This window comes from Dermacentor andersoni, chromosome 8, assembly GCF_023375885.2.
Source record: "Dermacentor andersoni chromosome 8, qqDerAnde1_hic_scaffold, whole genome shotgun sequence".
Classification (NCBI taxonomy): domain Eukaryota; kingdom Metazoa; phylum Arthropoda; class Arachnida; order Ixodida; family Ixodidae; genus Dermacentor; species Dermacentor andersoni.
This window is the reverse complement of record NC_092821.1, coordinates 11786441-11802648: the sequence shown is the minus strand read 5'-3', so window position 1 is coordinate 11802648 and position 16208 is coordinate 11786441. Positions and strand designations below refer to the sequence as shown.

The 16208-nt window shown below is 45.5% G+C and overlaps 1 protein-coding gene across 3 annotated transcripts in view; it reads left to right on the top strand.

The window, feature by feature from the left end:
- The first annotated feature begins 6042 nt into the window (after window positions 1–6042).
- Window positions 6043–16208, top strand: part of LOC126526600 (uncharacterized transporter YutK-like) — a 169893-nt gene continuing 159727 nt past the window's right edge. For all 3 annotated transcript variants that reach the window (XM_055068335.2, XM_055068336.2, XM_055068334.2), the window contains exon 1: window positions 6043–6684. In XM_055068335.2, the coding sequence (XP_054924310.1) occupies window positions 6454–6684 (231 nt within the window). In that variant the 5' untranslated portion in view covers window positions 6043–6453. The remainder of the gene's footprint in view (window positions 6685–16208) is intronic.

Genomic DNA, 16208 nt, shown 5'->3' with positions numbered 1-16208 from the left:
ACTACAGAAGCTCGTCACGCGCTTTTCGTCATCAGCTCTTTTCGTTCTACATGATTCTAACTGCCCGGCTATTACATGGTGCAATGGTTCTTTGCCTACGTGTGATTGTTCTTCGAAGTGCTATTCACTTATTATTCCATGTTTGGGCTTCAACCTTAAGCAGCTTGTATTTCAGCCTACCCGACGCATGCAGCACTCTGCTGACATCTGAGGCCTTATTCTAACGATTGCGCCCAATTTAATCCCTTCCTTATCTTTCCTACCGGGATTCAGTATTAATCACTTTGACATTCAAGCTTCAGTCTCTACCAAAAAATCATTGAAATTCGTTCGCGACTACAAAAATGCTCATTTTGTTGTTATAAACATCAGACTGGAAGAATTAGTTGCTTACTATGTTCGAAGTTTTCAAACCCAGTTCGTCAAAGAAAATTTGACTTTACTCAACGAAAAAGTCACTGCGTTAATTACTGGGCACATTACTCAAAGACTAGTTGAATTGAATTCTAAAGCTCCATTGTTTAACGCACCCCTAAAACGCTCCCTAGACAAAACAAAAAGACCATTTCGGCGTGCTAAGGTGACATAGGTAGCTGATCGTAGCGATGCTTACTTTATTGCTTATGATGCATATAAGGAGGACATTAAGCTGAGTTTGGCCAGCGAACATTAACGCCTTCCTTAAAAATAATCTTAAAAGATTTTGGAAGGTGGTTCGTGATAAAAACCCCAATGCAGTAGTTCATTACAATTGGTGCAATAACCCTATAAATGATCATGACAGCTGCAATATTCTCAATGATCTATTTTCCTTGTGTTTTTCAACCACTTGTAGTACCAATCAGCAAACTGTTCGTAATTCTGAATTTATTGCGATATACTCTCTAGTTATTGATTCTAGTGGCATTGCCTCTGTGGTGTTAAAACAAGCTTTCCTCCTCCGCCGGCATCAACGGCGTTGTTATCAAGTCTCTGCAAAATAGTTTCTTACTCGTCATTCATTTTGAGTGAAATATACGCTGAACCAGTGCAGTCTTACCTTCGGCTCCTTGAGCATGTCATCTACTCGCACCTTGTTTCTTTTCTTGAAACTAATTAACCTTCCACATCATGTCCACATTGTTTCAGAAAATCTTTGTCGTGCAAAACGCAGCTGGCTGCTTCCACAAATGATTTGTTTCAGGCCATTGACGACGGAAATATTGTAGACTGCATTTCTTTTTTAATTCGTCGTAGCTTTTGATAATGTTTCTCATTTACTCTTTATTAAACTCAATGCTCTTAGTATAGATGACGACATATTAGGTTTTAGTGTTTTTTGTCTAACCGTTCTCAGTATGTCTCCCTTACAACTATAACTCGGCTACTACGCGCGTAAAATCCTGTGATTCGCAAGGTTCAGTTATAGGGCCGCTTCTGTCCCTAAATTTTGTTACTTACTTACCGACACAAGTAACCTCCGATGGAACATTATTTGCAGGCCACTGTGTCATGTACCGCGTTATTTCTGACCCCACTGACAGTGCCGCTTTATAATATGAACTTAAGCCAATATTTTTCTTGTGTACAGATTGGTTCATAAACTTTAACGTCGCTAAATGTAAACACATACTAGCCTCCCGCCGCCTATATAATCATCCATGCTCCTATTTTATCGGAAGTTTTTCATTAATGTAAATAGCATCGTATAAATATCTTGGCGTTCATATCAGAAATAATCTCTCATGGAAAATGCACGTTAACTTCATGGAAATGCACGCTGATTGCACGCTTCGTTTCCTTCGCCATCATTTTGCTCTGCCACCATGCCTGTAAAACTTCATCTTTATAAAGCTCTAATAAAGCCCAAACTAAAATATGCATGCACAGTTTGGGACCTTGGTCATCTAATCCTGTCGCAGGCTATTGCATCCATACACAACCGTGCTACCCGCTGTATTCGGTCTAACTACTCAAGAACTGCAAGTGTATCTCCTGTGAAAATTGCGCTTAATCTTCCCGACCTTGTTCTTCACTGCAGCTACTTTCGGCTTCGTCTGTTTCGTAAAATTTGCCATAACATCACTCTTAACAACTAATTGCTTTTTTCTCCATCCTACGTGTCATCCCGTACCGACCATCAGATTAAAGCAAGTGTTTCGTTGTGCCACACCGATACCCGCCTGAATTCCTTTATTTTTCGCTATTGTAACAAATGCTATCACCTCCCTGCCTCCAGTGCCACCACAATCAACACTGACACTTGAAAAAGTGTGCCTACAATTTTGTACGCCCCTCCTCTGTGTAAGATCCTCAGGCCTTCCAAAGTATAAAAATCAATAAATAAATAGCGCAAAAGTGTAGTCAGAATTTTTCTTATGCGCTTCTCACCGCAGACTATTCTTGTGATTTCATGCAGGAATTTTGCGACTTACACCTGTTATTCGGTGTAATCTCATGCAGGTTGAAGCCCATCTCGTGCGTAGTCGTCGTCGCTCTTTTTCTCGCCGTCGTATACGACGCGCGAGACAGCCTGATGAGGCTCAACTCGCTCGGCGGCGTCCTCGTAACTCTAGTCATCGCCGTAGCTGCATCTGATGACTGGTCGAAGGTGCGTCGGTGAACCACTTTTGCCTCGATTACGTACAGTATAGCAAAAGGACGTTCGGAGGAAACTATACAATATTATGTCTGTAACATTGAACCTGCCCAGCAGCTTGCAGCCAAGGGTCTACAGCGTGTACTAAGTAAATAAATACTCGCGCAATAGCAAATGAGACCTAATATTTTTAGCAGTTTGAAGTGTTCCGTTGGCATGCACCAATCCGCATCTGATTTCAAAGAAAATATTATTTTTATATTTGTTATATAGTCGCGATTCCGATACCCTCACCGCGGACCTCAACAGTCCCAAATAGGGCTCCACGTGCTGCGGTTACCACTTAGCTGACGAACACTAATAGCGGACGGATGAGAGCTCTCCAGTTTGTGCATGATTCAGATCAATAGTTTCTATATGCGTGTTTCGTGTCGACGCGAGTGGAACGGTCTCTCTTATCACTCGCCGCCAGGGCTCTCTGTAAGGCAAGAAATTTGTTTGTCCTAGAGAATACAAAATTTATGCTGGAAGCGAGATAACCGAAGCCTTCTGGGAACGGCACTGAGTAAAATGAGTTGTTCCACAAAAGAGATCCCTACGTTTCGCTGGCCGAGATTTTCAATACTTATTACGGTGGAAGCAACGCTAAACCAAGTCAATAAACGCACAGAAGCAAAGAACGTCAGAACAATCATTTCAGTCCGGTAGTTCCATCGCATGGTTTCGCGTTGTTTCCACCGTAATGAGCGCAAGAGGAATCACCTTGTGTAGGAGTCAGCCCTGGCTTTCTTGAAAAGCTGCTAGGCAGTGATCGAGTGAAGCCGTGATCAATGAAAGTGCCCCTACAGCTTCGAAAATGGGTGGTGTTGGGAACGGGTACACGTGGGCAGCCACTCAGGCCAAATTGTACGCCCTTCCACATTCGTCACGCAAGGGAAACATACTGGGCTGACTGGTGCTGGTGTTATTATGGTGACTTCCGGCTTTCCTAAGCAGTGCCTGGTATTCTTGCATCCCGTACACTGATCGGAAATGTGCGGAACCGGGCTGGTTGGTGCATGCTTAGAGGCATTCAACAGCCCAAAAGCCGGGACGATTTGTAGACGACAGACACAGCGCTTTACCAATCGTCTACAGTCGGTCTCGTATTATGGGCGACTCGATCATTTCTAGGAGATAACAGTTACACGAACTATATCGATTGATTAAAGCTCTTTGACATTCCAAAGCTGCACGGCTTTCAGTGACGTCGGAGTTCTGGAGATCATATTAAATGACCTAACCTTATTTATTGTGCACTTGAAGCAAAGTAAGGGAGTGTTTTTATTTCGTCTCCATCAAAAGGCGGGCACAGCAGGCAGGAATTGATCCCATGACCTATTGCCCAGCAGTTTAAGGCCATATTCACTGGGACTGCATGAATCCCTACAATTGCAAGGACGACAGCAAGAAATATGGCAGGCTTTCTTAAACTCAAGAAGTAGAAAGCGATCACAATCGAGCCCCACCTTCACTTTAGATTTCTCAGCGTGGGACCGTTCTAGGTTGCATACCCTTAGGATACCCTTAGCCACGTTCCTTATTCCGCACTGCTTGTTCTATTTATTTTGAATGCGTACTGAGCTGATCCCCGATAAATGTCAGATGTGTCACACACTCGTTTTTTATGCGTTATTCGACCCGCCCGATGACATCGTAAAATTTCAGTATATAGTACATAAGTAGGTAGAACATATGGCAGGGACCGCCTGTGAGCAACGGGGGGGGGGGGGGGCGGGGGGCCGGGGGGCCGTGGGCCCCGGGTGCAAGAGGCTAGCGGGGGGGGGGGGGGGTGTCACATACGTCTGAAGACACCCGGAACTTGTTGATATCCTCGCGTTCCTCGACTACACCCGGGGGGGGGGGGGGGGGGTGACAGAACACCTATGGGCCCCGGGTGCCAGAGGATCTAGCTGCGCTACTGCCTTTGTGTCTCTTTTGCCTGTTGTGTGTGCGCCTTTTGCGGCAATTATGTAACACATATTGCAGAGAGCGGGCCTAATTGGAATTTCGACATTTGATGCATTTCCAGCGTTTAGGTGGAGAAAATAAATACTAGGAGAAAAAACGACAACACTACAGGGAGGACGCTGGTCTTCAACTGATTTTACTGCTCAAAATATACACCCGTTGGTCACCTCCCAACCGACGCCAGAGCTTCAATTGTGACGCGTGCCTGTGACAAGCCACGCGTCACAGATGTGTGGCGAACAAGGTTAAGCACAGATAATCGGCCCCTTTAATTGAGAGTGTGATAGAAACAGTGATAAAATATTTAACGGACTCTGTTTTGATTCCGTAGCCTCCAAGTGTCAATGTGCGTTTTTCATCGTTGTAATTTTACGGAACACGTGTGCTGTGACATAAACATAAGGCACTGGTACTGCTTACTGTCGTCTGCGATGTAAAGGGTTCCGCCAATGCTCGTGCCTTCTCGCGATGACGTCTTTTTTATCTGTCATTAATGTAGCACACGGTTTTGTCGATACGGCATCTGCCACTCGACAGAGGAATGATATAAGGCACCCCTATACTACAAGTAACGAAAAGGGTTGCAAGCTTTCCTTTCGCAGGCAGCACCTGCGAGCGTTTTGTGGTACACGACTGGGCACATACGATTCATCTGCTCCTGCGCTAAGAACGACACGAGAGGACCGCCTCAGTGGCCGTCCTTTTGAGGTGCTGCTGCAGGTGGTGCACATCTGGCACAACTGGCTGTTTTCTGGTCGAGCCCAGATGCCTTTTTCTTTGTGTTCCTTGCAGTTTACCTCTTTGAGAAGGCTTTCTAGCGCAGAGGTAATGATCTGTTGCAGAAAGCCTGCCTTGCACTGACGTTACAAGTACTTGGTTTGCCAGGCTCCTTGCCAATCAGTGCTCAAATGATTTACTGAGGGTCGAGAGCAGGTAGTTGGAACCTATAGCACGCTGGATCGCCTTTTATGAGCTAAATTTGAAGTTAATATGTCCTTTCTTCTTTGACGGGGTTTCTGCTAGCATAGGAATTCGCCGACAAAAGTCGGGAGGCCCTCACTACAGTCGAACACTTTTGAACAGTGTTCTTAGCGAGCCCGAATGCTTCGCACCAAGTCTTAAATTCACAAATGAGATGCCTGTTTACGTGCGTCTCAAGTTTCCTGAAAAAATTTTTTTCTGCAAATTCGTATGCTGAAGCATAACTGCGAGTCGGCCTAGTTGGAAGAGATTCATTATTTAAAAACGTTTTGTGCGCAAACAAACAGGGACAAAGAAGAGGAGCAACACAAGGACGAGCACTTTCTAACAACTGTTTCAGTTGTTAGAAAGTGCTCGTCCTTGTGTTGCTCCTCTTCTTTGTCCCTGTTTGTTTGCGCACAAAACGTTTTTAAATAATGAATTCGTATGCTGTGTGTATTATGCACATTCGAAAAAGTGGATTTCAAATTATAGTTGACCTCAATAAAATGTGGCCAAGCGGCGCATAGCTGCGAACTGCCTGGGCTCAGTCCTCATTAATTCGTGTGAGCACCGCCTGGTAACAAGGTTGCAAGAGCAAGTACAACGAGTGAGCAAGGAGGACTTTCTGCAACAGCCAATTGCCTCTCTGTTAGATAGCCTCCTCAAAGAGGTGGTTCAGGGAACTGAAGCGAAGAGGCGTCTGGACTGGGACAGATAAACGGCCACTTGCAGTCTCTCATCGGTATTAGTTATACCTGCACGATACATGCCCACAAACATATGCATAAATCTCTGAATTGATAAATATAGAACGCTAAATTGCATATACATGTCTTTTCTACCCCTGTTACACACTATCCATCACCACCTCACAGATTGACTGGGTACTGGTGGCCCGTGGCATGACGTCACAGTACGCTATTGCATTTCTTCTGCTGCGCTGGACATCCGGCCGGGCGGTGCTGTCGTGCATCGCCGGTCTTGTCACCGGCTTCTTCGGTTTTGCTACCGATGGCTCGGCACATCTCTTCGACTACTTGAGCACAGGCCTTAACTTGAGCGCTGTGATGAATGCTTCTTCTGGTGATCCAGAGGTCGTGTACGCAAGCCTGGGGCCCATCTTCGCCTTTCGGGTGAGCTTGTTATCACGATCTCACAAAACACTTATTCCTTTCGCACACGTAATGCACAAGCATCGCACGCGTAATTCGAAGACGCGCTATCGTTCCCCACCTGCGGCTAGTTGTTTTTTCATCCACTTTCATTGCCACTAAATTATAATTTTCTTTAATTCATTTAGCAAGTACAAGTAATTTCCCCTATACTTTCCTTGGTGTCTTTGTTGGCTTCGCGTGACATGATTAATAAAATCGGGCGCCTCGGTTGACTCCCTTCCTTCTTATTCTCCCCTTTGTGCCTTTTGCCATGAGTGCACTAGAAAGAGTGATTTTTTTATGCGGCACAAGCTTTCTGCAGTACCATTTATAAAAGGTGTCGAGTCAGCCTGATTTTGAGCGACAAATCTAATATAATGTCGAACATGTTTTCTAATAAACACTGTATGAGCTGAGCTAAAGGCAATCTGAATGTTCCATGGCTCTGCGACTCTGCACTCTGGTGAGGCACTGATGGCCAAAATAGGCCTATACCGAAATCCGCCTCTAAGATCGAGAACATTACCCCGCGGTCAACGAAGAATTGATTGCTATCACTACACGTGTGAATGAGGCGTCGAAGATCGCTCTTTACAAGAAAAGTTATAGCTTTTGAAAATATGACTGACGTCGAAGCTAAGTTTATTCTACTAATAACAATGTGTCATGGATTAGGACTGCACTAAAAGAACTAGTCGCCATAACGAAATGTCAGTTCCGCTGCGCTAAGCTAAGGTTCTTAGCAAATCCTCTTGGGGAAGTATTGCGAAGCAACATCGCCTAATTTGCAGCTGTCCGTCATCAGAAGCACTCATATTTAAAATTAAGATTTACCTCGCATGATAACAAATAGTAAAAAAAAGTTCCTCCCGAACTCATCTTTTTAAAAATTGTTTGTGGCCAACAGCGTAATTGTAGTCCTGGAGCTGAATGAAACCATGCGACCGACGTTACTTGCAGGAGATGTCTAAATGCATGATTCACTTAATTAGCAAAAATCACTTCTTAACTATTTAAATATTGACTTTCCTGTACATGTTGCTATTTATAAATTATAGTCGAGGAGTTCTCATGGCACATCACCGTGCACCGACTGCTAACAAACGCAAACGAAATTAGACAAACCGAAGTACCTTGGAAGCGCACTGTGGTTTCTATCTCAGATCTGCTGGTAATTACCTGCATCTAAACCAAGAAACAATAAACAAAACTGCGCGGAAAGCAGTAGACATACGGTACGATTCGGCGTCCGATCCGACGTGCGGCGCTGCATGCCGCGCCGGAGAGTGGCGTGAGATTTTGTGGCGAATGGACGTGCTTTTCAGGGCTCTGCGGCGGTGACGAAATCATAAGCTTTTGCGCATGCTTTGAGCTTGCTTCTGTTATTCATGTGCAGATTTTTTTAGACTTGAATTAATAATTGGGTAGTTATTGTTTTTCTCTCTCTTTTTCGTGTGCGCGGGTGTGTTTCGTGTGCATTTGGTTTTGCCGCATAGTCAGAGCGTCCATTCGCGCCTCGTGCTTCGAAACGTGCAACCGGGTGGGACGTTAAGTCTTTATAGCCTTTAAATAGTAGCTTGGGGGTGGCAAGACTAATAGCTATTACTAGTTTTACTGTGCGTGCTCTGGTGTCGGGAATATTGCTTTGGTAGGCAAGTAAGAACGTGGCCGCGTGATTGAACACGTGCGAAAACGTGTCATACGGTAAGTCTATGCTTTGCATTAATTTCATTGATGCTTAAGCATTGATTGTTTTTAAAACATTCGTGGGAATGACATTGCGACATTTTAATGATTTAGATCCTGTGTGTATCGGTTTTTGCTAGAGGGCACGTGCTCTGCATTATTATAGTATTATAGTACTATAGTATTTCCACTAAAAGAAGCCGTGCAATACTTGGCAGAAAAGCCGGGAAAGCGTGAAGTGTTCGGGGGGTCCTTTAAGCCAGACGAGGGGACGGCTGAGAATGGAGAGGGAATCGAGTCAATCGGCACACACTGTGAAGTCGATGCTAGGCTGAAGAAAATGGAGGCTTTCCAGGAGGAGCTTGCCAGAGAGGTTGAAGAGTTCGAAAATGAACTAAATAGGGAGCGTAATGCGCGGAATGTAGTGGAAAAAAGACCTCAAGCAGGCGAGGAAAAGCTGAACAGGGCCGCCATTGTGATCGAGAATAATCGTTATAATGGAACGGAGTCCCCCAATGTGACAGGAGATGGACCGTCAGCAAAGCAAATGGAATGCGTGCAACGTGGGGAAGAGGTAGCTGGAAAAAGCGGCACCTACCATGAAAGTGCCACGCACGAAAAACAGGATCGCGGGGGTCAGTGCCTCTTTTCGAGTGTTAATGACGCGGTAAAGGACAACGCAAGCAAGGAGAGGTAGGAGACAGCGAAATGGTGATTATCGCCGGCGGCTAAAACCTGGCTAGGTGCTCACAAGGAATTGTGGAGAGGGTGAGAGGCGATAAATGAGTGGCTGTAGGGACATTTGCAGGGCGGACACTGGGCTCTGTCATGGAGCGAGCAAAAGCAAAGCTCGCGGAAAATACCCACGTGCGCAACCATGTCACAGTAGCAGGTAGGCTAAATGACGTCCTAAACAGGAAAGGGACAGGACTAGCCCAGTGCTTGGCGAAGGGGTGGACGACTTGCCCGAACTATCCCTTTAGGTGTAGATCATGGTGTGCACAGTGCCGGAGGGGCCTGTACATGACAGTCACGTACAAAGAGCCTTAGTGACTGCTAATGAGGCGATATGGAAAATGTGCCGAGAGAAAGCTTTCGAGGTTGTCGAAGTCAACAGGGTGGTGAGAAGGTGTGGTGGTTTTGAACAAGACGGGATCCAGTTGAATTACAGGCTTTCGCGAAAAGTGGAGTGGCAACTTGCTGGTCGCACTGTTGCTTTTTTAGGGGGCCCACGGGCGCTCAGAAGACCAGAGTAGGTAGTAATCAAGAAGGTCCCCTAAGGGAATCTCAAAATAGCATCGCTGTCAATAACAGAAAAAAGAGGAAAACAAGAAAGAGAACTCGCCATGCAATAGGCTACATAAACATGCAGGGCTGCAGAAGAAAGGAAGTGGGCAAAGCTTGAGGAGCAGTTAAATAGAGAACAAGATGGTTGTATGCGGTTGCAGAAACGTACCTTAGAAAATCGGAAGAGCAGCGAGTGATTGAGAACTATGTTTGGGAAGGGTGGAACAGAACTAAGTCGTAAAGAAAGGGAGTGGGAGTTGGAATGCTCATCCATCAGGGAGTCAAATGGAAAAGCGTAAATTCAAAATGTGAAGAGCATCTTTGGTTATCAGATACAATGCGTGGGGAAAAAAAACTTGGCTGGTCGTTACGTATTTGTGGACCGGAAATAGTTGCACAGAGAAAAATAAAAAGTTAGTGGAATGCACAAGTGCTAATATGACGGGTTTCGGGAATGATGCTGAAATTATCCTATTAGGTGACATCAATGCCCACATACAGGATTTAGATCTCTATACGGACAACAACGGGTAGTCAATGCTAGACCTTTGTGAGCACCATAACCTTGTTACCGTGAGTACAGGGCCTACGTGTTTAGGGCAGATGACATGGCAAGAGGAAAACCGGCAATCGACCATTGAATAGTGTTTGATGACAGAAGGAATTCATGATAAGTTGAGAGAAATGGTCATTGACGAGAAAGTGCATAGCAGCATAGGGAGTGACCATAAACGCATCATTTCGAAAGTTGGATTTGTAGTTGGGAAAGAGAGCAAGGAGTGCAAAATGAATAGTCCACATTTGCACGCTGTAAAATAACAAATATAGTCACTATAGTTGAGGAAGAACTTGGCAAATGGTCAAGGGAAGAGTGGAAATATAGCGAGCTTCTAAGTGTAATAACGACAGAAATATGGAAAGAGAAACATGTTCGTTGGAAAAGAAAAAAAGAAACCGAAAAGCTGGTGGAACAGGGAGATACGAGAAGCGATCGCCGAACGACAGAATGCATTCCGAGAGTACAAGCAGACAAAGAAGGCTATGTTGCCGCAGGATGATGTAGCCATTAAATTGTTAATATACAGACAGAAAAATTTTATAGTTTAAATACTGGTGCAAGCAAACGTAAAAAATGAAAGTGAGCATTGGTTGTTAGAAATACGTGATGAAAACAAGGCCGAACCTCGAATATTTTTGAGGCACATAAAATTATTAGGCAGGAAGTCAACAACAATACAACAACATATCCTAGACGAAGATGGAAACAAACTGAAAGGGAAAGCGGCAATAAATTACGTCCAAAAAGTAACAGCTGATTCTCTCCAATGTAATGAAGAGGTTCTCGTAGGAAGAAACAAACACCATGAAGGAGAACCAGATGGTAAAGGAGCTGGTGCTGACAAATCTCAACTGGAAGAAAGCAGAAGAGAAAATTCGTAAGCACAGAGCCACAAGGCTAGACGAGGTTCCAGTTAGGCTGATTAATGAATTAGGATAAAAAAGTATGGAAGCTCTGGTGAAAGCAGTGGAAAAAAATTTTGAAGATAGACGAATACCACACAGTTGGCGAAAAAGCAGAATGGATTTAATTTATAAAGGTAAGGGGGAGAAACATAGAATTCACTCGTATAGACCGTTGACCATAACATCGGTAATATGCAGGCGAGCAATGCAGGCAATCGAATTAAAGCTGCAAGCAAGAGAATAATGGCATTTTGGGAGAACTTCAGAATGGCTTAAGAATATAGGTAGGCGTTTGGATGACAACGTTTTTGTTCACACTCAGTGTATTGAAATATCAAGAGTAGAAAGCAGACAGTTATATGTGGCCTTTTAAACATTACAGGAGCGTATGGCAACGTAGACCGCAACATTTTGTGGAATATTCTGGAAAGGGAAGGCTTAGATGACGATCGTCCAAAGCTTTTGAGAGAGATTTAGCTAGAAAATACCGTTTACGTCAAATGGGAAGGGATGAGGAGCGAGGAGAAAGTTGATATAAACAAGGGACTGAGGCAGGGGTGCCCTTTATCCCCACTACTGTTTGTGATGTACATGGTGAGGATGGAGAGGGCGTTGGAAGGAAGTAATATCGGGTTTAACCTCCGATCAGAACAGCCGGGTATAGTAGTAGAGCAGCAGCTTCCCGGTTTATTTCATGCGGACAACAAGCAAAGTGATCGGAAACGCCTGGCTAATATCTGTGGACAGGAAGGCGAGAATTTAGGTTTGAAATTTAATGTTAGAAAATCAGGTGTTATGGTATTCAATGAAAGCAGTGAACAGACAGTGGCAATGCCGGGCCTGGAAATACCTCGGGTAAAAAAATATAAAGACCTTGGTATACGGATAAACGAAGGCAATAGATATATGTAAACAGAAAAAAAGTCAATAACAGTAAAATAGAAGAGATCCGTAGCCATAATAAGGCGCAGAGCGCTATGGGGACACAATAAACGTACAATAGGTACGAGGTGCTCCGGGGTACGTGGAAAGATGTAATGCTTCCAGGACTTACATTTGGAAATGCGGTTGTTTACTTGAAATCAGGGGTAGAATCAGGACTCGATGAGAAGCAAAGGTCAGTGGGACGCCTCGCACTGGCGGCCACGGGAAGTCTACAAATGAAGCTGTGCAGGGTGATATTGGCTGGACTAGTTTTGAAGTGAGGGAAGCTCACAGTAAAATTAATTATGAAGAAAGACTGAGGAACATTGAAGAAAGTAAATGGGTTGGGAAAGTGTTAAAGCATCTCTACAGGAAAAACAATGGTTCACAGTGGAGGAAAATAGCTTACCCGCAAGTATGCGGCCTGTAGAGTGAGCAACACAGCAACAAAGAATGTCTAGCGGAAAGTCAAAGAGGCTGAAATAATCTCATGGGTGGCGGTAGTGGAAAAGAAACCTGCCATGAGTAACTACTTAAAAAGAAAAAAACAAAGTCAGGAAAGAAACACTTTATGGTAACTCAAAGGGAAGCTCATTATTTTTCGAATCGAGATCGGGATGCCTTAGAACACGCACCTATAAAGCGAGATATAAGAAGGAAGAAGAAGCATATGCTTGCTGCCGTAAAGCCTGGGAAACGATAGAGCATATGTTATTAGAATGTGAATACGTCTACCCAGCGGTCGATTTAGGCACCACTGAACTCCTTGAAGCGTTTTGGTTCAACGAGAGCAGTGGAAAAGTAAACACGTCCACAATAGAGAATGGTAAGAGGCGATTGGAAGATTGGTGAAAGAAAAGTAGGGTAACGACAAAAAACGGAGGCGCACAAAAGCAAAGTTCGGAATAGGGGGTCAGAAATTTTGGTTGTGGGTGTTCATAGTGTTTTTTTTTTTTCTTTTTTTCTTTTTTAACGAAGGTAGGACATCAGGCAGTATAATAAAGAGCTTGATTGGGCAACCGAGCGCCCCGTTCCAAAGGGGACGCTCATAACATCCATCCATCCATTCATCCATCCATCCATCCATCCATCCATCCATTCGGCAAACGACGATGTGCACTACTATGTCCAACCTTGTCACATGATCAGGTAGTAATCTACTTGTACTAACGGAAACGTGATGGAGCTCCGACATCAGTTACTCAGAGATACTGTCCGATCTGCCCAATTTTCGTCTATTCTGTACCGATCGCAAAGATACTCACGGGGAAGGAGAGCTCATTGCCGTCAACGACCTTTTATCATGTTCTCAATTTAATGTCCCATCCGACACGAAAATGCTGTTGGTCATGTACCGTCGTGCTTTACCACTAATACTATTAATTTGTTTATGTTATAAGCCCCTTCGCAGTAGTCCAGGGGCGCTATAACGTAGAACTATTCCAATCTTTTTTTCTTCCAATTCTGCTATTCTGCTATTCTTCCAATTCTCCACTATTGGTCAAAAACTTTTTTCGACCACCCCCACTTCACCTGTCTGTCACACGACGTCACGAAAACCGCGATACGTCCTCATCTGATATGATGCGTACACACTTGTCATGCATGATTTGACAGAAAAAAGAAAAACAGTTACTTTTGATTCGACGGCTTTTCGCCATTAGTCTCCGGCTATTGGTCTAAAGTTTTCGGGCTGCACCCACTTCACTTGCCTGTCACGCGACGTCACAAAACCGCGAAAACTCACCACGTCAAAGTGACGTGTACGCATTAAAGATGCATTAATATGCCGAACAAAACTGAATTTTCTTCTGAATAGCCGCAGGCTGCCCCGTTCCTAAAGGAATAAAAGATGGCTGCCGCCGATCGCTCAGGCGCTGGCTACTCGCACCTGCCGGAGAGCATGGGTGTATTTGCGCATAATAAAACTTCTTGCGTGGCCGTGTAACGTTTTCGAGCACTTTCGGCACGTTTACCACCTCATTCTTCCAACTCTTCTTTGCTGAGTGTCCCTTTTAGCGTCATTCTTAAGCTTCCGTCGCATGCCGCCGCGATTTTCGACCAGCCACCGCAAGCTATGTAAGGGAAAGCCGACCAATCGCAGACGCCGGCACCACCCTCTTTATCTGGTTATCGATTTTCAGTGCACTGGCTCTGCCCCATCGAATCCCTCTCCACTTGAGCGTTCTCCTCGCCTCTTGTCAGCCAATTAGATACGACAAGCCGCTCAGCGTAGGCAATGTTATTCGTTTTTCAAGCAAACAAAAGTGAGCCTGCCGTGCGACAGCACCGAGGCACTTCTCTTCCCGGAGGCGCATTCATCAGTGACCGTGCGCGCCTTCGCGGCGCTGCTCGAATTCTTGGACGGCGCCGAACTGTACGAGCGGCTGTAGCCGCCGCGCCTTCATGACGTTCCTTACCGCTGGGCTTTCTCAACTCTATACTCTGTTTTCTTCGCTACACTTTTTACCCCTCTCCCCTCACCCGTACAGCGCCGTGGAGGTGCCCTCGCACGAGAGGCAGTAACGGCGCTGTACTCATCTCTTCCTATTCTCCTTTAAAACCACTCACACACACTCCTATGAACGAGGAGAGCGTTTTATTGGTGTGTTCAGACAACCCTGCGGGTGACCGCCCGGTGCTTGCGTCGGTGGTTACGCTAATTTGACGTCAGGAGATTGGAATAGAAACATATTGGAATAGTTTTACGTTATAGGGCCCCAGACTTGCCCCACAAGCTTCACAACTCCCTAAATTTACTATACTCAAAGCACCTAAGCGTCTTGCGCTCAGAGATAACTGAGTTGTTAGTGGCCGAAATGCAGCCCCCGAGAAAAGAATAAAAAGCGCACGTGTCAATAACGCTCTCTTAAAAAGTATCGTGCCGAAGCTTCAGACACATACGAAAGTGAAAACAAAACCATGTATAATAAAGAAAGAACAACAAAGAAACGAAGTTACTAAGTTCGTCTGTGGGCGTAAAAATGCTAAAGCTCACCGCATTGGTGACTTCAGGTCGTGAACGGCGCCGCTCTGATTGCGAAATGCCGTCTGCCATTACCTCTTAGTCCAGTGTGCCAATACATCCGATGACCTTGGAAAGTCCGAAATAGCTCCGCAAAATTTTCTTGCTAAGTCTTCGTCGGCGTATCCGAGTCCAGGGCCAAACACGATCGCCGGGCTGGTACTCGACGTAGCGGCGTCGAAGGTTGTAGTGCCGGCTGTCGGTCCGCTGCTGGTTTTTGATCCGCAGGCGTGCGAGCAGTCGGGCGTATTCGGCGCGCCGGGTATAGACGGCGATGTCTACATTCTCTTCGTTCATGACACGCGGCAGCATGGCGTCGAGAGTCGTCGTCGGGCTCTTGTCGTAAACTAGCTTGAACAGCGGGATCTCCGTTTTTAGGTAAATCCCGCTTACGTAAGGGAAGACAACATCCCACGTCTTGTGCTCAACGCCGACATAAATTGCTAGCGTGTCGGTGAGCGTCTTGTCCAGACGTTTTGTTAGCACATTCGTCGGCGTGTGGTAGGCAGTGATCCTTCGGTGACTTGTATAGCTCTGCTGCAGAATGAATTGGGTGAGTTCTGCTGTAGAAGCCGCTCCTCTGTCGGTGATGAGGATTTGTGGGGCACCATGTCACAGCAGGGTATTCTCGGGGAAGAATTTCGCCATTTCTGCTGCAGTCTCTTTCGACACAGCTTTCTTTTGAGCTAAGCGAGTGAAGTGGTTCATCGCCACAATGATGAAATTGTTTCCGAATGTTGACATCGGAAATGGTCGCGACAAATTCATTTATATTTGCGGGAACGGTCGTCAAGGAGGTTCAATCGGCTGTAGAAGTCCCGTTGGCCTTGTGCGTGGTGTCTTGCGTCGCTGGCAGTCACGGGATGTATTTACGCAACGGGTGACTTCGGCGGTCAGGCGCGGCCTTCAGTACTTGTATTCTCGCTAACGTAATGAAAAAACCCCAGGGGCCCGGCGGTCTGATCTTCGTGCAGGGCGTGGAGTACTTCCGGCCGGAGTGCTGCGGGCACAACGAGAATGTAGTTTGTGCGAGCTGAGAAGAAGTTATTTCTTACGAGGATGTCGTTGTGCAAACAAATGATGACCGTCCACGCCGAGATACTCAAGGGACAACGTC